The 23,626-nt window shown below is 35.6% G+C and overlaps 1 protein-coding gene across 11 annotated transcripts in view; it reads right to left on the reverse strand.

Annotated features, from left to right (window-relative positions):
- USP3 (ubiquitin specific peptidase 3) overlaps positions 1–23,626 on the reverse strand; it is a 103,568-nt gene that overhangs the window by 54,481 nt on the left and 25,461 nt on the right. For 8 of the 11 annotated variants that reach the window (XM_045059179.1, XM_023255240.2, XM_023255239.2 and 5 more), the window contains 2 exons: positions 18,316–18,376; positions 14,562–14,693 (listed from right to left, as the gene is read on the reverse strand). In XM_045059179.1, the coding sequence (XP_044915114.1) occupies positions 14,562–14,693; positions 18,316–18,376 (193 nt within the window). Of the gene's footprint in view, positions 1–14,561; positions 14,694–17,089; positions 17,208–18,315; positions 18,377–23,626 lie in introns of all 11 variants that reach the window. The other 3 variants (XM_045059183.1, XM_019832285.3, XM_045059182.1) reach the window with 1 other exon arrangement.

A 23,626-nucleotide genomic window follows, 5' to 3' on the forward strand; every position in this document is an offset into this window, starting at 1 on the left:
CAAAATAATGGGAATTTGCAGGGAGGAAAGATTTAAGTGAAGAATAGGGAAAAGGTAGGGATAAATTAAAAACAAAAAAACTAAACTAAAAGATATACATTTAAAACAATTTAACTAAAATAAACTGAATTCAGATGGTTGAGAACAATCTTCATTCCGAGGTGCTAGAAAACAAAAATAAACAGCAGCTACACCTTTTAGGAAACTGATAACTGCTCTGAAGAAAGATGTTAAGGTGTTCTTTAAAACTGATCCTGTGAGGGGCACCTGGGTGGCTTAACTAGTTGAACATCCAACTCTCTATTTCAGCTCAGGTCATGATCTCATAGTCATGAGTTTGAGCCCCACGTTGGGCTCCACACTGAGTATGGAACCTGCTTGGGATTTTCTCCTTCCCTCTCTTCTGCCCCTCCCCCACATGCACTTTCTCTCTCAAAAAAAAATCAACACTGTTAAAAATTAAGAAACAAAACAGATATTGTGTGTGTTTTTAGCAAGTCAGTAAGCAATTACAAGGACTCATATGTAATAGACATTACCTTGTACATTAGCATTCAATTTTTTTCCTGGAATAAAGCCAATTTTAACAACAACAAAAAACCTTACAAGTAGTACCAATATGTTCTTTTGAATAGCAGCTTTGTATAAAACCACTATTTTAACTACCAAAGAATAATGACAATAATGCTGCCATTCTGAGCAAATTAAACTTTGAATGCATAGCAACTAGTAAAAATTAGGTCATTTCAGCAGAATCCAAAAAATATTTCTTACATGTCTGTAATCAGTCTATAAAAAAATGAGAAGAAAAGGGGGAGAGTAATGAAAAAAAAAAGATTACACACACAAAAGCATGGCTTGTGTCTCTTATTTACAGAAGTTAAAATTTCAAGTGATGCTTTTGAAAACTCTAAAATAACAATATATATGTAATTATTTAACACCCCTTCCCCCATTAACTGACTACCTATGCTGTCAATCATGAGTCTCTAATGTATTCTCCAAGTTTCCTAACATGTACACAAACAGCAAAAGCTACCTTTTACATCCTGGAGTGTTTTTCTATGGCCAAAGAACCAGCAATGGCAGGAGAATAATTATCAGTTTTATGATAAAAACATAAAAAGTTAAATTAGTGAAAAGGTTTAATTCCTTGCTTCTTCTCAGCATAAAGGTTAAGAGGGTTAAGGTCTACTCTATGAATCTGGGCTTAAATCACTTGGTTCCTCCATGAAGCTTAAGCATTGACTGAAGAATCAAATTGCACTGCTACATTCTTCCTTACATTTTCATTTTATGTTTACATAAATTTATGCATGTATTACAAATAAAATACTCAGTATTCAGAACAAAAACAATATTAAATGCTAGTGTTCAACTGGGGAGCAACGTCTAAGAGTAAATTTAGATCACTTTTCATATATTTACCCTAAGCCATAATATCTAATAATATCTAACTGGAAACTCTAACCTCTACAAAAAAGTTGTTGTTCTGTTTAAACAAACTATGTCCAGTTAAACTAAATAACTGGGTTTTTTTTCTTATTAAAGTAATTCTTTTTGGTGTAATATGGATTTAGCCTAGAATATAAAATAACATTTGTTAAAGTAACACTTTCATATACTGAAATATAGATTTACTTATGCTTTTGCTCCATTCTAAATAAATCTGGCTTAACTGGATATGGTTGCTTCATCTCTCTGAACTTTCATCATTAAAGTAAGTAAGGTGCCGGGTGCCTGGGTGGCTCAGTCCATTAAGCATCCGACTTCAGCTCAGGTCATGATCTCCCAGTTGGTGAATTCGTGCATGTCGGGTTCTATGCTGATGGCTCAGAACCTGGAGCCTTCTTCAGATTTTGTCTCCCCTTTTCTGCCCCCCCCCCCCGCTCATACTGTCTCTTTCTCTCAAAAATAAACATTAAAAAAAATTAAATAAGTTGCTCAAGACTCTACAGCTGTGCTAATGTGACTGATGCAACTGAATAATTGAATTTTAATTTTTTTAATATGAAATTTATTGACAAATTGGTTTCCATACAACACCCAGTGCTCATCCCAAAAGGTGCCCTCCTCAATACCCATCACCCACCCTCTCCTCCCTCCCACCCCTCATCAACCCTCAGTTTGTTCTCAGTTTTTAAGAGTCTCTTATGCTTTGGCTCTCTCCCACTCTAACCTGTTTTTTTTCTTTCCTTCCCCTCCCCCATGGGTTCCTGTTAACTTTCTCAGGGTCCACATAAGAGTGAAACCATATGGTATCTGTCTTTCTCTGTATGGCTTATTTCACTTAGCATCACACTCTCCAGTTCCATCCACGTTGCTACAAAAGGCCATATTTCATTTTTTCTCATTGCCACGTAGTATTCCATTGTGTATATAAACCACAATTTCTTTATCCATTCATCAGTTGATGGACATTTAGGCTCTTTCCATAATTTGGCTATTGCTGAGAGTGCTGCTATGAACATTGGGGTACAAGTGGCCCTATGCATCAGTACTCCTGTATCCCTTGGATAAATTCCTAGCAGTGCTATTGCTGGGTCATAGGGTAGGTCTATTTTTAATTTTCTGAGGAACCTCCACACTGCTTTCTAGAGTGGCTGCACCAATTTGCATTCCCACCAACAGTGCAAGAGGGTTCCCGTTTCTCCACATCCTCTCCAGCATCTATAGTCTCCTGATTTGTTCATTTTGGCCACTCTGATTGGCGTGAGGTGATACCTGAGTGTGGTTTTGATTTGTATTTCCCTGATAAGGAGCGACGCTGAACATCTTTTCATGTGCCTGTTGGCCATCCGGATGTCTTCTTTAGAGAAGTGTCTATTCATGTTTTCTGCCCATTTCTTCACTGGGTTATTTGCTTTTCGGGTGTGGAGTTTGGTGAGCTCTTTATAGATTTTGGATACTAGCCCTTTGTCCGATATGTCATTTGCAAATATCTTTTCCCATTCCGTTGGTTGCCTTTTAGTTTTGTTGGTTGTTTCCTTTGCTGTACAGAAGCTTTTTATCTTCATAAGGTCCCAGTAATTCACTTTTGCTTTTAATTCCCTTGCCTTTGGGGATGTGTCGAGTAAGAAATTGCTACGACTGAGGTCAGAGAGGTCTTTTCCTGCTTTCTCCTCTAAGGTTTTGATGGTTTCCTGTCTCACATTTAGGTCCTTTATCCATTTTGAGTTTATTTTTGTGAACGGTGTGAGAAAGTGGTCTAGTTTCAACCTTCTGCACGTTGCTGTCCAGTTCTCCCAGCACCATTTGTTAAAGAGGCTGTCTTTTTTCCATTGGATGCTCTTTCCTGCTTTGTCAAAGATGAATTGGCCATACGTTTGTGGGTCTAGTTCTGGGGTTTCTATTCTATTCCATTGGTCTATGTGTCTGTTTTTGTGCCAGAATTTTAATTTTTAAAAAATTCTAACTGATAGAAAATTTCACTTAACATCTCAAGTATTTTTACAAAATACTTTTCCACTAAACACAATTTTATGGTTTTGGTAAAACTATGTTTCATTTTTATTATTACATCACATGATGGGTGCATGTGTCATTTCTAGTATTACACATTAGCATATTACCAATCTGGTTTATGTCAACAGAATGGTTGAGTTCGTTATTTTTCTATGCAACAATGCAGCACTGCAATGTTTATGTGAATATTTTATACAGACAGCAGAGTTATTGTTATGTAAACAGTAATTGATAGTTAAGTTGAAATACTTATTTTAACTATAATAAATATTTTTTTCTAGCTTAAAAATTATGAAAAAAATTTTAACTTTTACATGAAGGCACACTAATGAGGCAGTATCAAGTAGAGAAGTTATGTCACAAATTTTACAAAGGATGGCAATTACAATTTGTTACAGCAGAGCAAAATGAATGTTATATTAAAAAGGTTTCAAGATAATGGAGTAGACAATATTAAGAGTCACCTTCAGCAAATGCATATTCATTTAATAAGAAGTTGCCTCTCAACAGACAAAACTTAAAGCAGTTCATGAAATCAGAATTAAGCATACAACAAAAAAATGTCTCAATGATTAGTAAAGGATCTGAGCTTATAATTTTGGCCAACTATAAAATGGCCTAGATTCTTGCTCAAGAAAGAAAACCATTTTTAGAAGGAGCGATAAGAAAAATTATCATTTCATTAAGGGAATTAGGATTTAAAATTTGAGGAAAAGATTAAAAAGAGATTTTACAAAATGTGAAATTTTTTTTTTTCTAAAAGAGAAATAATCTTAAGCAGCCTCCACGCGTGGCACAGAATCTGATGTAGGGCTCAATTTCACAATCCTGGGACCATGACCTGAGCCAAAATCAAGAGTTGGACACTTAACCAATTGAGCCACCCAGGCACCCCCAAAATGTAAAAGATCTTAAATTGACCCACCAAGCAAGTGTCAGTGAATAAAGGACTTTTCTAACAATTAAACTCAATCAATTCAACATTTGAAAAATTGCAAGTACTTTTATTTTTAGCTTTACATGAGTTTCACAAGAGATACTGACCAATTAATACTGTGGGTATGTTTTGTCTCAAATGACTGTAGATAGGAAAAAGTTTCTATCAAGACAGACAATGGGCCAGCTATGTGAGATCAAAAATCTGAATTTATGGGGTACCTGGGTGGCTCGGTTGGTTAAGCGTCCTTTTCTTGATCTTGGCTCAGGTCATGATCTCATGGTTCGTGGGTTTGAGCCTCGCATCAGGCTCTGCAGTGATGGTGCAGAGCCTGCTTGGGATTCTCTCTCCCCTCTCTATCTGCCCCTACCCCACTCACACTCTGTCTCTCTCAAAACAGTAAACAGTAAACTCAAAAAAAAAAAATTTTTTTTACTATAAAAAATTTACTAAAATTCCCTTGTATTTATTCCACTGTATGATACATATTGAAAATATTTGTGTTCTGAAGGAGACTGTATCATGGATGTGGTTATTAAAATTGCTCAGTATATATGTGCAAATGCTATGAATCATCACCAATTTATGAAATTGGTTTTTAAAAAAATTTTTTAATGTTTATTTTTGAGAGAGAAAGAGACAGAGCACAAGTGGGGGAGGGGCAGAGAGAGAGGGAGACAGAATCCGAAGCAGGCTCCAGGTTCTGAGCTGTCTGCACAGAGTCGGATGCAGGCTCGAACTCATGAACTGTGAGATTATAACCTGAGCTGAAGATGGACACTCAACCAACTGAGCCACAGGCACCCCTAGAATCTACTTTTTTTAACTGCAATTTTTATAGAAGTCAAGCATTTCTAATGAAAATGTAGCATCTGAATGGAGATGTGCTGTAAGTGTAAGATATACACTGGATTTGGAAGGTTTCATGTAAAAATAAGAATACAAACGATCTCTAATTTTATGGTGATTACATGTTGACACATTATTTGAACAAGTGGGTTACATAAAATATACAATTAAAATCAATTCACCTATTTCTTCTGCTTTAATGTGACTATTAGGAAAGTTTAAATTACATGTATGACTTGTATTATTTCTGGTGGTAGCACTGCTAATCTAAAGGGTATCTAGGACATTACCCGCTCTAATACTCTATATTACTACCCAATATCATAAAGGGGTAACAAATTTAACTTTATTGAACTATAAGAAATCATTTTTGTTTTGTCTGGTGTTGTTTTCACTGGTTTGAAACTTTTTTTAATGTTTTCACAACTGCCCCTATTTCTCAAGAGCCAATTTTAGGTTTTCTTACAGTCACTAAGGACACTTACCTTTAAGATTATAATTTTTATACTCTCTGAATTTACCACATGATTTGATAACTGAAATAATTTACCACTATTATTTGATGATGATGATGATGATGATGATGATGATGACATTTTGAAAGGAAAGCACCTACTTCTATAGGTCAAAACTTCTAAGAGTGCCTGGCATGTGGCAGAGATCAAGAATTGTTAGTTTCCTTCCTCTGTGTAATCAAGAGCTGCCTCACAGCACAGGCTTCTCTATCTGCCCCAACTCCTTTTGATTTCTTCTTCCTCCCTGGCCCAGAGGTCAAAAGATAACAAGTAGCAAAAGTAGGATATAAATGAGAATTTAAATGTTGTCTGGTTGCCTTAGTCCTAGCTGAAGACACTGATTTCAAACTGGAAACTATCCCACTAATACTGGTATTAAAAAGTCCCAAGGCAAACAGAAGGATTTAAAGTAAACAAGTTCTGGGGTGCCTGGGTGGCTCAGTCAGTTAAGCATCCAACTCTTGATCTTGGTTCAGGTCATGACCTCATGGTTTGTGAGTTCCAGCCCTGTGTTGGGCTCTGCGCTGACAGTGCGGAGCCTGCTTGGGATTCTTCTCTCCCTCTCTCTACTCCTCTCCCCCCAAATAAATAAGCTTAAAACAAAAAAAAGTAAACAAGTTCTAAACATCTCTTCTGGAGGCGCCTGGGCAGCTCAGTCTGTTAAGCAGTCAGGTCATGATCTCAAAGTTTGTGGGTTTGAGCCCTGCATCAGGCTCTACAATGTCAGCGCAGAGCTCACTTTGGATCCTCTCTCCGCCATCCCCTACCCCTGCTCCTTCCCTGCCTGCGTGCTCTCTCTCTCTCAAAAATAAATAAACATGAAAAAATATATTAAAAAAAATAAAATTTAAACATCTCTTCTGGTTTACAACTGTGTTGAAGCCAATCGGTCAGAATTATACTTACCTCAAACACCTAAAAAAAACAAAAACAAAAACAAAAAAAACCAGCCACTCTCCTTGGTTTTCCCTTTAAGAAGATTATGTCAGAAAAAGAAGTACAAAAAAGTACTTAACTTGTAGGATGGGTTTCAAAAGCTTGTAGATTGGTCCTCTGAAACTCGGAATGCTTTTCCCATTTTGAAATAAATGTTATAAAATATGGTTAAATGTCATAAGGTGAACATACACCTGGCTCACAAAATGTAGTTGAAATAATACTATAAAGAGTTGTACTCCTCTTTTTCTTCTTTCTATACTGCTGTCACTGAGAAACTGTGAAAGGAGGAAGCTGGTCAGAGTTCAGGTAACTAACTTGATTAGTACTTCTCTCGAAGAGGGCCTGGGTTCAGCATCTCCTCATACACATAGCACTTCAAGTATGTAACAAACACAAGTCAAGAACCACCAATATTACACGACCAATTTTTAGGTTATTAAATTTACAATTAAGAAAGTTCTTATTTAGTGATTTTAGGTGATTTTTCAAGTAAAGATAAGCTCTACTTCTTTTTTTTTTTTTTTTTTTGATTCATCAAAGCATCACATGACTATTTCAGGCTTAGAGAAGAACTTCCAAGAAAGTACAAAGATGGCTATGAGTTCTACTTCTAATAGACTATTTGTCAGATAAGGAAAAGGTCCACTTTTGTATTTAGAAAAAGGAACTTTTTAAGAAAATGTAAGTAACTTGAGCATTAAAGATAAAAAATAACACTTAGAAATCATATCAGGCAACATATTAGTGATGTTAGATAAAGAAATAGGATATAAAAAAAACAAGGCAGGAAGGGGATTGGTATCTTTCTTTATTTCTAACACCTTGAGACAAACCACACTATCATCTTGGCTATGTAAAGACTCTTCTCAAATCCAAATTCCCTCAGCCAAAAATGATCTCTAAATAGTTTCAAATTACTTTAAGCCAATAGTTAATAAAGAAATTAAGCATATAGTATGGAATTACATGTACACTGATGTTAAGATAATAATTAACTTTACTACCTTGCACTGAAAGAATATACAAGTAGCAGCTAAATTTTCATAAAAAAATATGTTATTTATACTACTATATAATTAGGGAGGTAAAAAATGGATAAAATCAGAGGTTTATTTCACATTCTGCTTACTCTAATAAAGAGCAAAATAAAACTGTCCAATTTCTTGATTACATTGATTCCTTATGTGTATACTTTTAGATTTTCGTTTATTTCTAATTTCTAACATCTAATCATATCTAATCCTTTCTACTTTTCTGTTTATAAAATCTCCCCCAAATCGATCTTTTTTCTCCTCTATTTCAACTAACATTCTATTCTCTACTTTGGTTATTTCCTCTGGTATGATCTTTCCCACCCCACCCACCCCCTTATACAGTGACTTTCAAATCCACAGATAACTACAGCCAAATTAAGCTATAGTATTTGATGGTCCCACAATGTTAGCCTTACCTTCATTCTCTTCTCTCTCACCTTTCCCTCCCAATCTTCCCTTTCACTTCAGTATTACATGCTTTGCATTTAGATTTAAGCTTTCATCCCATATATATCAACTCCCTTACCTTTCTTTAGTATCTTCCATGTAGCACCATTCACTTGTTTAATGACAAAAATATTCCTCACTTTTGGTCATCTCCGTATGTGCTTTCTTTCCCTGCCTTTTTTTTTTTTTTTAATTCTAACTTAAAAAAAAATTTTTTTTATTTTAACGTTTATTTATTTTTGAGACAGAGAGAGACAGAGCCATGAATGGGGGAGGGTCAGAGAGAGAGAGGGAGACACAGAATCTGAAACAGGCTCCAGGCTCCAAGCTGTCAGCACAGAGCCCGACGCGGGGCTTGAACTCACGGACCGCGAGATCATGACCTGAGCCGAAGTCGGCCGCTTAACCGACTGAGCCACCCAGGTGCCCCAAGTTTATTTATTTTTGAGAGAGAGAATGCACACATGCGTGAGAGCAGGGGAGGAGCAGAAAGAAAGCGAGAGAATCCTAAGCAGGCTCTGCACTGTCAGCATAAAGCTTGATGTGGGGCTCTATCTCACAAAATGGGAGATCAAGACCTGAGTCAAAATCAAAAGTTGGACGCTTAACCCACTGAGCCACCCAGGTGCCCTGTACTAGCCACTTTTAATTTTTATATATTTTTTAATGTTTATTTATTCTTGAGACAGAGACACACAGAGAGAGAGAGAGAGACAGAGCAGGAAAGGGGCAGAGAGAGAGGGAGACACAGAATCTGAAGCAGGCTCCAGGCTCTGAGCTGTCCACACAGAGCCCAATGCGGGGCTCAAACTCATGAGCCATGAGGTCACGACCTGAGCTAAAGTTGGATGCTCAACGTACTGAGCCATCCAGGTGCCCCTGTACTAGCCACTTTTAATTGCTCAAATGCTACCATATTTTATGGCACATATATCACACCCAAAACAGAGAAAACTTTCTCTTTCTTAACTTTAAAACTCTAAGGTTGTTTTTCCATTCTTATTAAGTGCTATTAAAGTTACAAAGATCCGTATGGCATCCTTGAAGAACTTAGAAAAATACTCCCAAGCCACACGACTCTCCACCAATCGGAAACAAGAAGCAACCATCATACAAATGAACCTGATTTTTTATGCAACAGTAAAGAAACAATCTTTTAACCTACAGCTACAAAGTGATTTTTTTTAATGCTGTTTTTAGAGAAAGAGAGCACGCGCGCACGCACATGTGCGCGCACACGCACATGTACGAGCAGGGGAGGGGGCAGAGAGAGAGGGAGAGAGAATCTCAAGCAGGCAACCGTCAACGCAGAGCCTGCTATGGAGCTCAGACTCATGAAGTGTGAGATCATGAACTGAGCTGAAATCAAGAGTTGGATGGTTAATCGACTGAGCCACCCAGGTGCCCCTACAAAGTGATCTTTAAACGGTAAGTTGTGTATAATACTAATACCAAAAAATCCCCTCAAAATAAAACAAAAACTTCTATGCAAAAAGTACCCCTCAAAAAGGGCAGCAGGGGATCCAGCAATAAATTTTAAATTCCTTTTCATTCCCTTGTATAGTATTGTGATATGTGGAGGCAAATTTGATCTCTGGTTTTATTATAAATACTAGATATGGATACAGAAGATTCATCTTTTCAAACCAAGAAAAGTTAAAACTCAAAAGAACTCATTTACATAGCAAGCTTATTTTTAAATTCTTTTATTAAATTCTACTGTATTGCCATCAAATAGGCCAATTTTGGAAAATCAGAACAATACCTGCAGAGAAAATCTATATCCTTTGTTAAAAGCAAACAAGTACTAACTTATTAGGAAAGAGCCCTTTATGTTTTCAGAACACCTCTATTAAAAAAGTTCTTTTTGAACTTCAAAATGATTATATACACAATGGAATACTACACGGCAATGAGAAAGAATGAAATACGGCCTTTTGTAGTTGGAGAGTGTTATGCTAACTGAAATAAGCCATAAAGAGAAAGACAGATACCGTATGTTTTCACTCCTATGTGGATCCTGAGAAACTTAACAGAAGACCATGGGGGAGGGGAAGGGAAAAAAAAAAAAAAAGGTTAGAGAGGGAGGGAGCCAAAACATCAGAGACTCTTAAAAACAGAACAATCTGAGGGTTGATGGGGGGTGGGAGGGAGGGGAGGGTGAGTGAGGGGTACTGAGGAGGGCACCTGTTGGGATGAGCACTGGGTGTTGTATGGAAACCAATTTGACAATGTATTTCATATTAAAATAAATAAATAAATAAACTTCAAAATGCTGTTTTTAAATAAACAAAATTCTTCCTGTTCTCTAATCTTTACATCACTGAAAATTTGTACTAAAATTGTTTATAAAGATAGTCAAAAGATGTTCCCCTTTTTAATAGTCAATCACAATTTTCTTTGAGAACAATTCGGTATCAATTTAAGTCCACAAACAAGAGCTTTATTTTTACTAGTTTTAGTTAAAACTATTTGTTACAGGTGTTTAAAATCTGAAATACAAGTCTTTTTTCTAAACAAATGAATTGCTTAACATTTCATAATATTTCCTTGTGTCAAAGAGTGCCTTAAAACATTACCTGCCAGAAAAGAAAAAATCTAGTAACTTAGTTTTAATATTCCTTTTACATTTTTGTATCCTCAGAAATTCAGTTACTGTTGATAAGGATCAGAATCGGCAAGACTATGTCAGATGTCAAAAGCTATTTGTTCAGTATTTAAAAACTATTAACTCCAAATATCTACATAAGAAATCAAAGTTCCTAATTTTAATCTTAGTTTCTTTGTGATAAAAGAACGTATACCACATACAATTCCATTTTTACTGACTGGAGAGAGAAGATGGAGTGTGAGGAAAAAATAAATTACTTAAATAATAAAAGTGAACACTAGCCCTTGTGGGAGTGATTTTCATTTTGGGGGAGATTTTCATTTTTATAGAAATCTTCACTTGACTTCAAAGCTCAGTTTAGCTGACTGATCTCCTAAATGAGTAGGTCTGTGTCAAATCAGAATTGCTCCTTTTGGTGTCGCTTTCCCTCTTTGGAAACAGTGACCCATTTTATGTTGTTCTGTTTGGATGATATGAACTTCTTCCGGATGTCCTGTTTATGTGAGAAGTGAAGGGAGCCGTAGCAAGGTGTCCCTCTTGGGAGGTAAATAAAATAGCTCATTTAGGTCTTCTTGGAGAAAGATTTTCCATGGCTATTCAGTCCTCCAAAATGACCAAAGGACACGATATTATAGATGTGATGTAACCTTCCCCATTTTTGGAAGATACGTAACAAAATACAAACCTTCAAACATATACTGCCCTCTCTGCACCGGACACTGAGTAGCGTGGAAGAGATTATCTGACATATGGTTCCTGCAGTCACCAAGGACATTTACAAATAACCTAATGCACAGCAGGAAATTACAAGTATCCCAAGAACTATGAGTTTAAGAGTGATTACATCTAGCTACAATAGAAGCTGGGAGGAGGGACTGGGGAGAGTTCAGTGGTTAACTTCACTGAAGGATATGCAAAGATAAGACAGGGCAGGGACTCTTGGAAAGGGGAAATAAAGATATGGCATGTTTCTCAAGAGCATGTTTCAACTTCTTTAGAGTACAGAGCACATGGAAAAGGAGCTTTAACATTAACTAAAGTAAAAAGATTTTGACCACGGTAATAATAATAAAGTTAAAACTAATGCACCAGTATTTTACCAACGAAGCAAATCATTGAGTCTAACCACAAGAAACTTATGGGCAAGGAAAATTTATAAGCTGAAGTGAAATTACTGAAGTGTACTAGAAAATAACACACACATATTCATACAGAAAGAAGAAATCCTTTTTCATTTCTTTCTTAATCACACTGAGGTATGAGGAAACTTAATTTAGAGTACAGCTTTCTCAGTTTGCAACTATCACAGATTTCTTTTAAGGCATCAATGTAATCCTGCTACAGGGTGAGTCCCTGGCGTTTTGTTTTTAAACCCCCAAATGATACAGTAATGTGACCAGATGCAGTTCCCTTCCTCCATTTCAGAAGCTCTGAGCGTCCATACACTTGCAGCTCTGTATAACTTCACACAAAAGACTGGCAATTGGCCAAGAAGGCTCTGCCATGGTGTATATTCCCCAAGATCTGCCATTTAAGGGGCACCTGGGTGGCTCAGTCAGTTAAGTGTCCGACTTCAGCTCAGGTCATGATCTCATGGTTCGTGAGTTCAAGCCCTGTGTTGGGCTCTGTGCTGACAGTTCAGAGCCTGGAGCCTGCTTCAGATTCTGTGTCTCCCTCTCTCTCTCTGCCCCTCCTCAACTCATGCTCGTGTGTCTCTCTCTCTCAAAAGTAAAAACCATTAAAAAAAAATTTTTTTTTAAACATCTGCCATTTAATTCCAATTCAGCCATGAAACCACACGTACTTTAGCATATTATACCAACATAAAACATATCAAATTGCAATTCTGGTTAATAAAGGCATTCCTTCAAAATTCATAAAGTCTCAAATGTATTTTTACAAATAAAGACACTGAAGTATACAACATATTTTTAAATAGACCTATGAATATTAATTCCACTCCATTATGATAATTTTTTAAATTTCCTCAAAGAGTTACTGTTTCCTCATAATCTTACCAGCTGCAAGAAAACCCACTGCAAACTTTTTACATAGCACACAGAGATTGAATTGTATTTCCAAACTTCCCCATTTAACATTTCATGCACACTGCTAAATGAAAATGAAGAAAAATGTGTGTTTTCAATGTCTGGTATGTATAGATTGATCTGACTCCCAACAATGATTGTGAGATTATACCTAAAGAATGATCTTAATTTCCACTCACTAAAAGAAATAGTCTTAAAGAAACATGGTTCTGTCAATTAGGTAGCTACCTCATTCTAGTATGTAAGTGTCCTGAAGGAAAAGAGGAAAAACTAATGAGAACACTTTAAAAGCCTGGCTAATGCTTAACTTTCATAGGAAGCAGTGTTTTACAACAGCAAATAACAATAAACTGAGCACTAACCCATGTGTCAAAATCTCGGCAAGATTTTCATTTTTATTGAAACTTTTTATTTTTATCTACCTCCAGCTTCTCTCTCTTCCAGGTCTGGACATCTTCCACCGAAACAGCAGTAGTCTAAATGACTAAATCTTAAGATATTTATTCAGTAGCCACAATTTAATAATGTTCAACCTGTAAAAATTTTAAGGATGGGAAGCCATTCTTTCCTCCTTTTAATGGACATTTTTCTACATACAATAACCAACTAAGGATGATATAGAAAAGATTAGCACAAAACTTCAGTAGAGTGTGAATCAAAAGTGGTATTTAGACTTTAAATCCCCATCCGCGCCCAGTACTGCTTTCATGTGACATTCAAGGGCTGTATGGCCAAAAAAAAAATCTCCAAAGGGATCCTTCAAATGGCTTTTTTCCCCCTTCAATGTCAAAAACCTTTTGAATTGAGAGTAAACTGATTAAAACAAGTAAAGAATTATTCTTCATAATTTACTAGTCAACGACAAACATTTGCTTAACACTGAAGTTAAAACTGCAAAAACAGTGACCTTCTGAGTATAACAAATGGATATGAATTGTTAAACGTTACTGTAAACTAAATAACCTAGTTCTAAGTAGTCACAAAAATCGATACTTCTTTCATTGCCATTTATATGAAACATATATGTATACTATATTACAAAGAGAGAACAGGGACTCTAATATTTTAAAGGATGTGATATTTACAAAACAAAACAAAACAAAACAAAACAAAACAAAACAAAACACAGCCTGAAAGGCTACACATGAAATCCTTAACATTTATCTACAGAGGAGGAGAAGAGAATGGATCTGTGCTGGGAGAAGAGAGAGTGTCACAACAGTTTTTTAAAAAAGAAGTTACATTTTTAAGATTACATAACAAAATGTTACCCAGACAGTAAAAGGATACGCTTGGGTTTTTTTTTTTTTTTTTTGGTTTTTTTTTTTTTTTTTTTGGTTTGTTTGTTTGTTTTTAACAGAAGTTTGTATCATAATATTTTTCAATTAAAAACAAAACAAGAAAAAGAATTATAAAGAACCACAAACAAATGCTTTTCATTGCCCTGCAGTTTACTGAGAGGAACAAGGAACAGAGGGGGTGGGAAAGAGAAGGAGGCCCAGAAGTTGAAGGGAACAATGCAGAGTAAAAACTGAATGAATAAGGACAGGCATTCCTAATGGCTCCAATCCCCTGTGAGTCCTAACAGAACAAAAAGGAGGTAATGGCAGCAGCACTGGTTTAGAGATCGACGGGGAAGAGGTGAGAGCAAGGAAAATGAGACAACATTTGCACACTGAGTAAGGAATATCATTTCCAGAAAATACTAATACTTACCAGTATGTACTGTAGCTACTGCAATCCATACACACTGTGTGCTGAGGTTTATCTTGCTTTTCTGATTTCTTATGATTAGCTAAGGGTACTTGTGCATCTTCATAATGTTTTTTTGCATGGCCATTCACATACCTTATAAAAACCAAATAAAAATTCATTTTAACCCAAATATTACTTTGGAAGTTAAAATAGTAGCAGATGACAATAAAATCAGATGATAATCAAGCTAGAATGAGAAAGAATTCCTCCTTTTAAGAGTACTCAGTCCTATAAAAGCATTCAATTGGATGGTGATTTATTAAGCTGAGTGCTTAAAATATGCTTTTTTACAATCAAACATGACAGTCAACTTTTAATTATACACAGATTAGGGTGAGGCAAGGAAAAGCATCATCTATGCAAATCAGTTTCAATACTATTGACATTATCACTTATCAACCCCTTTGCTAATGCTTTTGCTGTAGCTTTTTTCTTTTTTTAAGCTTTTCTCAGACTGCTAACCCCCAACTCAGGTTGTTCTCAAAGGTGAACTCTGTAAACTAAATCACTCAACCACTTCCCAAAGGACCATAGGTTATGCCTGGACTGCTGCTTAATATAAAAGGTGAAAGTTAGATATGGAAACAAGATCATCTTCTGTCTCTTTCTCATCAATATGGCTTCAGATCTTGTATTTGAATGCCTAAATAATTAGTTCCACTCATATGGAAACACGTTTGTTTGGAAACAACAGAAAGTACAAATCATCTTAAACCTACATAAACTTATTTCTTTACATGGACAAAGACAATCAAAGGTCAACTATATTCATAAAAATCTCCTAATACTTTCCAACTCAGATTTAATAAATCAATGTATTACAGAAGGCAGAATGAAACTGAAATAATGCGTATGGTGTACACCCAAATTCCTCTCAACCTCCACCTAAATATTGTACTATGTTGTAACTGACCAGTACTGTGAAGACCTTATAAAACAAAATTTCCCAGTCCCTAGACAGTAGTCGATTTATAGAAGGCAAGGCCTAATTGAAAACTCAGTCAAAACGAATGTTGTTTAAATGGTACCAAAATAAACATACTCAGAGAATTAAAGTAACATTTTGTCATGAGGCATCTCAATTATACTAGGAGCAACACTCACCTTGGGGAAAGTAGGACAGTTGGGGCAAATAGGGAGGATGAACTTCAGGTCCAGCCTCTACCCTAGGAAAGCTGGAAGCATCAGAGGCACTACAACCTCACCTTAAACTTTGATGTTTTTTTTCCCCTGTTTTTTTCATCATAGTAAACATAACCAAAACTTGTGTGTATATGAGTCCTCTGTCCACAAAGGTATAAAGCAATTTTAAAATAAAATAATGATTAAGGGTATAAGCTCAAAAACTAGACTTCTGGCTTCAAAAATAACCTTGTCACATGCTAGACATCATGAACTTAGATGAGTTACTTAACCTCTGTGCTTAGAAAGTGGTCATATTATGCACATACGTTGCATAGGTCAAGAAACACCCAATATTTAAATTCCAAGGCATCATATAGGTTCAACATCTAATTACCTCAATTTCCTATGCTTATATAATTTATACTGTCGAGAAACACAACTACTATTTATAATGAGTACCTTCCAAATCAAAGAAAAAGCAGTACTGAATGATGATAATAAGGCATTACTTTAAGTCTTTGAAAACTGGTCATCTGTACATAGTACGTATACTTCACTTAGCCACCACACTATAGTCTTTCAATGTACTAGAGGTTTCAATGGTTACTGTAAAACATCACTGAAAAGTAGGAAGTGTATTACTGCTGACATTAAGATTAGCAATGTTTTGGGTAATATTCAAATATATCACTCAGAAGTTAACAGTTACGTATAAGATGAATAACATAAAAACAAGTATTTCCCTCATTTAGATTAGATTTTAACTGGACAATTTGGTCTAAGAAGGAAAAGCATCAATGTATATATCACAGACTTCTAACAATCACAAAAATTTGAAAAATAAACAGGATGATGTCGTGAAGGCCAACTAAATTACATAAATCAAATATGCTACTGACAAACTATGTTTTCTAGTTGAAGGAATATTCAATTTAAGACTTTCTGCAGACAACTGGCCTAAAATTACTGAAAATCAGAACACTTGGCAATCAATACCCAGGATTACATAAAAGAAAATTAACCAATCAGCTATGTAAAATGAAGAACCAAACACAAGCTACTCTCATTATCTGTTTAATCTATTTAATCATATTTCTCCGAAACTATGTAAAATTTCTAAATTTAAGACTGCTTGCAATTAGAAACAGACTACCTGCAGAGTCTAGAAATTTTTCATTTTGTTTTTCCAAAACCTACTTAAGAGAATTGTTTGTTGCTTGCTATTAAGAATATTAATCTCTCCAATTTTTGCGAGTTTGTTAGGTCTTTTTGCTGGCATATGACCTTCAAGATTTAGGTCGTAGAGCACTATGAGACAACTGGAGAACAGAACTACATAAATTTTAGTGCATTATAATTCTCACCTCTCAAAATCTAGGAGAGGAATCTGTCTCTTCAAGTGCAGAATTTAAGTGCTTGTACTTTTCTTCTTTTTTTAAAAAAAATGTTATCTGTACAAAGTATTTTCAGGTTCCCCAAATCCTAGAGATTTCAAAACCACAACAGCCACAATTAAGATATGCAGTTAACATTTTCCAAACGTACTTTTAAGTGTACATGGAAAAAATACTCAATTCCACGACTCAAAATGTAAAAAATCAAAAGTGAACTGAACATAGATGCTTTCTTCATGCAATGAAGATTTAAAAATAACAATGGGGAAATAGTTCTAATAAATACAAAGTATATTTCAACCTGTGTGACAGTATGATTTCCCGTTCTAAGTAAATTCAAAGTGGATTTTCTAAGTTAAAAGGGCAATAGGAATAAATGTGCTACTGCCAAGGTAAAAGAACACAAAGGTTGGTATTTATTTGAGTTTGAAGAAAAGAGTTATCAAAGTATTTAAGTAACATCATTTTGAAGCCAAGAATGGGGAGGAAAAGCTAGGCTTGAACCAGAATTGGGGGGTGGGGGTGGGAGTTTCTCGTAAAAAAAAATGTATTAATGGAACAATGAAACAGTTGGTACATCTTAGACACCAATTAATTATGAACTCCACAGTGAGATCATTTTCAAGGGGATTCCTTTATCTGTAATAAAGGGAACTCTTTATCTGTAAACATTTTGTTATTTTCTTTTCAGAAGAATGATGTGATAACTGGAATTTGATTCAAAAGTTAGTAAAGCCGGGCATGGTATAGGGAATAGAAGAAATAAGACAGGCAACGTATTGACAGCTGTTGAAATTGGGTGATGAAAGTAATGGGGTTCAATTACATTATCTCTCTACTTTTGTGTATGCTTGAATTTACCCTATTAAAAGGTTTAAGAAACAACCATAAGGTAAACTTTTATTTAAAGATTTTGAAGTTCTCTCATTTCATCTTTTTAATCAAATATTACTAGATTATCTGATCATCAAATTAATTCTTCTGAGTATCAATACAAAGGTTTTTCCCCCTAGATTTTCCTCAGTTTTATCACTGAGCAAATAGACTGTATTAGGAGAGGGAAGCCATACAGAGAAATTACAGACTATGATTAAGCAATGGTGTTGATAATCCAAATCAATAAAACTTTGACATAAAGCTTAAAGGCAAATTGAAAAAATCAAGTAGGGTAGTGAGGTAATAAGTATGTCACCTACCTTCCACAGTGGACACTTGAACAAGTCAAACAGACCCAGGGGCTTTTGTTGGACCGGCACACTAATAAAAAGAAAAATACACAATATACCAATTGTATCATGTTATTTCCCAGTTTCTCCCCTAATCTGTAATATCATATCCTGTGATTAAGTTATAAATTCCATGGCTGCTTAGGTGTACTGAAATCCTAAATCCTTGCTTTGTGAGTGCATGTACACAGAATGGCTGCCTAATTAAAGTTACACTGAAAAGAACTGAAATGCATGTCCACAGCAGCTGCTCATTTTAATTGTTGACTCAAACAGTTCAATCACAAGTTAAGAACATATACATTTTTCCTTTATTACTTATTCACTTTTACCAGTCTCCAACAAGCTAATGACAGTCTATTTTCTCTTAAAAACATTTTTTAAGTCTAATTTTTTAATCACATGTCTTTGCCAGGCAGATTACATACTAATATAAATGACAATTCTTTCAGTTTACTTAGTTAGAGACAAAGCCTAAAGATACAATTAGGAAGGCTAAACCCAGCTCTTCCCAGATGAATGTCTTGGTTGCATGAAATTCAATTCTAAATAGGACAACTGCATATAATTCTTGCTGAGGGTAAATCAGGACATTATTTTAGTTTAAGTATTATAAGGATGGGACAGGCAAGAAAAGCATGAAAACTTTTAAAATACTGCTTATAATTTTGCCTACTTTTTACCTATTCAATTAAAAAAAAAAGCCCAATAAACATAACAATGATTTTCAAAAAGAAGAGACACAAAAATCACGTGCAAAGCTATTTCAAAACTCCTGTTTTACTCAGGCAAAGATATCTACATTGGGGTGGGGAAAGAGGACAAAGAACACGTGTATTTTGAGAAAAGTAGCTTCTCAGGTGACTCCGTAATACAACCCCTTGAGAACCATAAGTCCACCTCCTAGGGGTATGGGAGGGGCACCATGGCACAACCACACACTCAGGAGTATAATAAATCCATTGCCGGGGCACCTGGGTGGCTCAGTCGGTTAAGCGTCTGACTTCAGCTCAGGTCACGATCTCACACTCCGTGAGTTCGAGCCCCGTGTCAGGCTCTGGGCTGATGGCTCAGAGCCTGGAGCCTGCTTCCAGTTCTGTGTCTCCCTCTCTCTCTGCCCCTCCCCCGTTCATGCTCTGTCTCTCTCTGTCTCAAAAATAAACAAACATTAAAAAAAAATAAATAAATAAATCCATTGCCTGGCACACAGTGTGTACTCAATAAACATCTGTTGAAAGTTCAAATTTCCTAGTTTAAGCTCCTCCAAATCCTGGTCCTTACTGTACTATTCTTGCCTTACACGTTACAACAGGCCTTTCTGGCTGGTAAGAAAAACTGACCAAAACTTGAAATGAGGTTAATCAAGAACCATTGGCCTTTTCAACATGTAATGAAGCATTAAGAGGTCCTCCCAAAGATTTTAATTATAGTACTACTGTTTGACTACTGTTTATTGTTGATTAGGACCCAAATTCTATGAAGTTAGAGGTAAACAGGTAGATTTTTGAGATGTATCTGTCCAGCACACTCCAAAAGTAATGGTTTTGCTACTATATAGGACATTAACCAATTTTACATCAAGCTTAACAATTTATTTCAATGTTCTTTCTTCAATATCTACATGCACTCAATTCCTCAAATGCTCTTAAAATCAGCTTTATCATCCTGCTGTTTCCTTCATTAATGAGTTAAATAAATCTCTGACACACATTCATTCTATATTTGTATGGGAGGGAAGAGGTGGGCAAGGAATAGGAAAGCACAGTGATACACTGCCCAAGGGATTCTGCTTGTCTGGCCAGCACCAGGCTCTAACCTTTCTTGAATATGAAAGCTTTGTGTGGTAAAATTTCCTTCCAGCAGGCAAGGTTCCTACCTTTCCTTAATGCATTCACACCTTTACAGTAACTGCCAGGGCCATCCTGAAGGCATCTGAGGTTTTTACTTGATTGGGTCCAATTTTATTATACATGGCATGTAAGCCACATGACCAAAAGGCCATGAAGAATTCTAGCCAAACTACTAACAGCAATTATTATAGGCAGGTGCATGAGAAGACTATATTTGAGGGGAGACTGTTAGCTTTTCATTTGTACACCCCCATGGTATTTGATTTATATCAACAGGAATATGATGTTTTTATAGTTTGAAAAGAAAGTTCTAAAGTATATATTTTTTAAAGGAAAATAAATTAGAACACAGCTTACTCAAAACAGGTATTCATGGTTTGAGATATAACTGGAGGACTGAAAAACCATGAATACTATAACTTTGTTCCTCCAGCAAATCTTTTTCTCTTATTAAATACTAAGAAACACATAACTCAATCGGGGGTGGGGGGAGCTGCTGAAGTTTAGTATTAACCTGAAATAAGTAATTATGTGACAACAGTAAGTTTAGGCCCAAGTTTTTAACTATCTAGAGTTTGTTTTCATTTTAATTATGGAAACTTTTTTTCCTCTTTTAAATGAGAAAAAAATCTAGAGTAATATCACTATCACTTTGGTGTGTTTTCTACGAAGTATTCCTTTTTCCTCCTTATAGTTGGAAATATACACACAGCACATACAACTTTATAAACTAATTTCTCCACTGTCAGCATATTAAATGCATTTCTGCATGCTGTTGAATTTAGAACAACATATTCTACATCTTGTGTTATAACATCTCAATTAACTCAAAAAGTTTTATTAGCTTTTTAATTTCTCAATATCAAATTTTAAAATAGCAAATTTTGCCCTGAGGCTAGGGCAAAAAGAAATGGGAGTAACTACTTAATGGGTATAGAGTTTATTTTGAGATGATGAAAATGTCTCAGAACTAGATAGAGGTCATGGCTGTAGATGTACTAAATGCCACTGAATTTTTCACTTTAAAATGGTTACTTTTGTTATGTGAATTGTACCTCAATAAAATAAATAAGTAGGTAAATAAACAGGTATGTTACACAGGGATGAAGAAAGAGAATAAAAGAAAATAAAGTATTGACTTTCAGAAATACTGCAAAAAGTGACTGTGCCTTTTAATAAAACTCAAAAAAGACTTCACTTCCTAAGTTAAGAAACCTGACTTCTTCTAACATGAATCTTTACAGTAAGAAGGTTGGTCTTGGCTATTTAAATGACAGTGCTTTCTGAGGGCTTAATACTTTAACACCAAAAAAATATCTGAAAGCTAAAAAACTATAGAGAATAGGGTATGATGAGACATTCTGAAGCCACTTATTGCTCTGTGTTGGGGAACAGTCACCATTTATACATACCTTATCCAAATTAAAAACCTTTTTTAAAAAAAATTTTATGTTCATTTCTTTTTGATAGAGACAAAGACAAAGAGAAAGAGAGAGAGAGCATGAGCAGGGGAGGAGCAGAGAGAGGAGACACAGAATCCAAAGCAGGCTCCAGGCTCTAAGCTGTCAGCAGAGCTCAACACGGGGTTCAAACTCACGAGCCATGAGATCATAGCGTGAGCCGAAGTCGGACATTTAACTGACTGAGTCACCCAGGCACTCCCAAACAAGGAACCTTTAATGTACCCCATTGTAGGGGTACATTAAACTAACTTTCAATTGTTGTTGAGAACAAGACGTAGCATGAATAAAAGAACACTACAAGTAATTTTAAAATTATTTATTTTATCACCTTAAGGGGCACTATCTTATTATAAAAGGTAGTCTCAATTTATAGGCAGATGAGTTTCAAAAGTTTATCTGTAGGATGAACATATTTTCCATGGAAACAGCATTAGAAGTTTCCCAGGCTCTCCTATAAATTGCTAGATGAACCATAATGTAACTGAAATAATATACAGTTGACCCTTGAACAATGCAGGGAGGGTTTAGGGTCCCAACCCCACACAGTCAAAAATCCATATATAACTTTTGACTTCCCAAAAACTTAACTACTAATAGCCTATAGTTGACTATAAGTGTTAGTGATAACATAAACAGTCCATTAACATATATTTTGTATGTTATATAAGAGTAAGCTAAAGAAAATATTAAGAAAATCATGAGAAAGCACATTTACAGTACTACACTATATTTACTGAAAAAATCCACATATAAGTAGACCCACATAGTTCAAACCTGTGTTGATCAAGGGTCGACCATATATATATACATATATATATGTTTTTTTTTTAAAAACACAACCCCACAGAGTCAATAAAAATGTTTTTAAGCTATGAATATTCATACTATCTATTCAGTGAAAAATAAAAATATTAAACTGAAGAGGTTTTATTTTTTTAAATCTTAAATGCTAGAACTTGACAGAAACAGTTATAAGGATAGAAACTTGTAGAAGTTTAAAAAGATAAATCTAAGAACTTATTAGAGCTCTTTTTATTACACCTAATTATACTTAAAGGTGATATCAAGGCAAGGAAGTCAGGTGGTGTATTTCTCAGTTACACTTGGCCACGACAGAGTCACTGGATCTCATAAATGGAGTTTTGCCTTTACTCATTATAAAATGTCCTCAAAGTTACTCCTTCTTTCACCAATCTCTCCAATTTATTTGGATTCTTCCAACTGTAAGCTAAGCTTGGGCATCTCAGCTCAGAGGTTGGTACTAACTAGGCTCCCTCTACTCTCCTCCTTCAACTATGGCATCACAACCTTCCTCTGGCCCTATTCTCACCTCAGCCACAAACTCTACAGTTTGGCAAAAGGGCCTTTTTGGAGGTAGAGAGTCTTGATCTTCTCCTGGCTAGAGCCAGTCTCCAGAAGGTAGAAGCTATAACACATATGCTGAGAGGGGTGAAGGAGCACCAGCCTCTAAAACATGCTCATGCCAGATCTTCTTCCTAAAAGCCCCAAAGTTTTAACTCTCCTGGAAACCAGGAGGTGAGAACTAATAGGGCACACAGGCAGAGGGAAGGCATCCAAGTGATCTATGACCAAAATGATTTTATTTCTTAACTACTTTTGCAAAAGGAATGGTAGTGTGCTCCTTTATCAAGAGATAAAGAAAGGCAGAAAACTAGGGGCCCATTTTGTGCTTAAAGGGTCATTTATACACAAATGTTTTCAGCTTGTGTTCTGAAGACAAGGAGTTCGTTCACAAGACAAGATGGCATCCACACTGAATACAACGTTCTTTCCACATAACCACTGATCTCCGATATCCTTAGTATTCACTACCTAGAACCTAATAATATACAGTACATTTGATATTCAAAGCCTATCAACAGCTCTCATGAAATTCTAAAAATGTTTTTAATAAAACATCATGCACCAATGCTTATGATACAACTTAGTCACTGTTTCTACCCACAA

Source organism: Felis catus, chromosome B3 (assembly GCF_018350175.1).
Source record: "Felis catus isolate Fca126 chromosome B3, F.catus_Fca126_mat1.0, whole genome shotgun sequence".
Taxonomy (NCBI): domain Eukaryota; kingdom Metazoa; phylum Chordata; class Mammalia; order Carnivora; family Felidae; genus Felis; species Felis catus.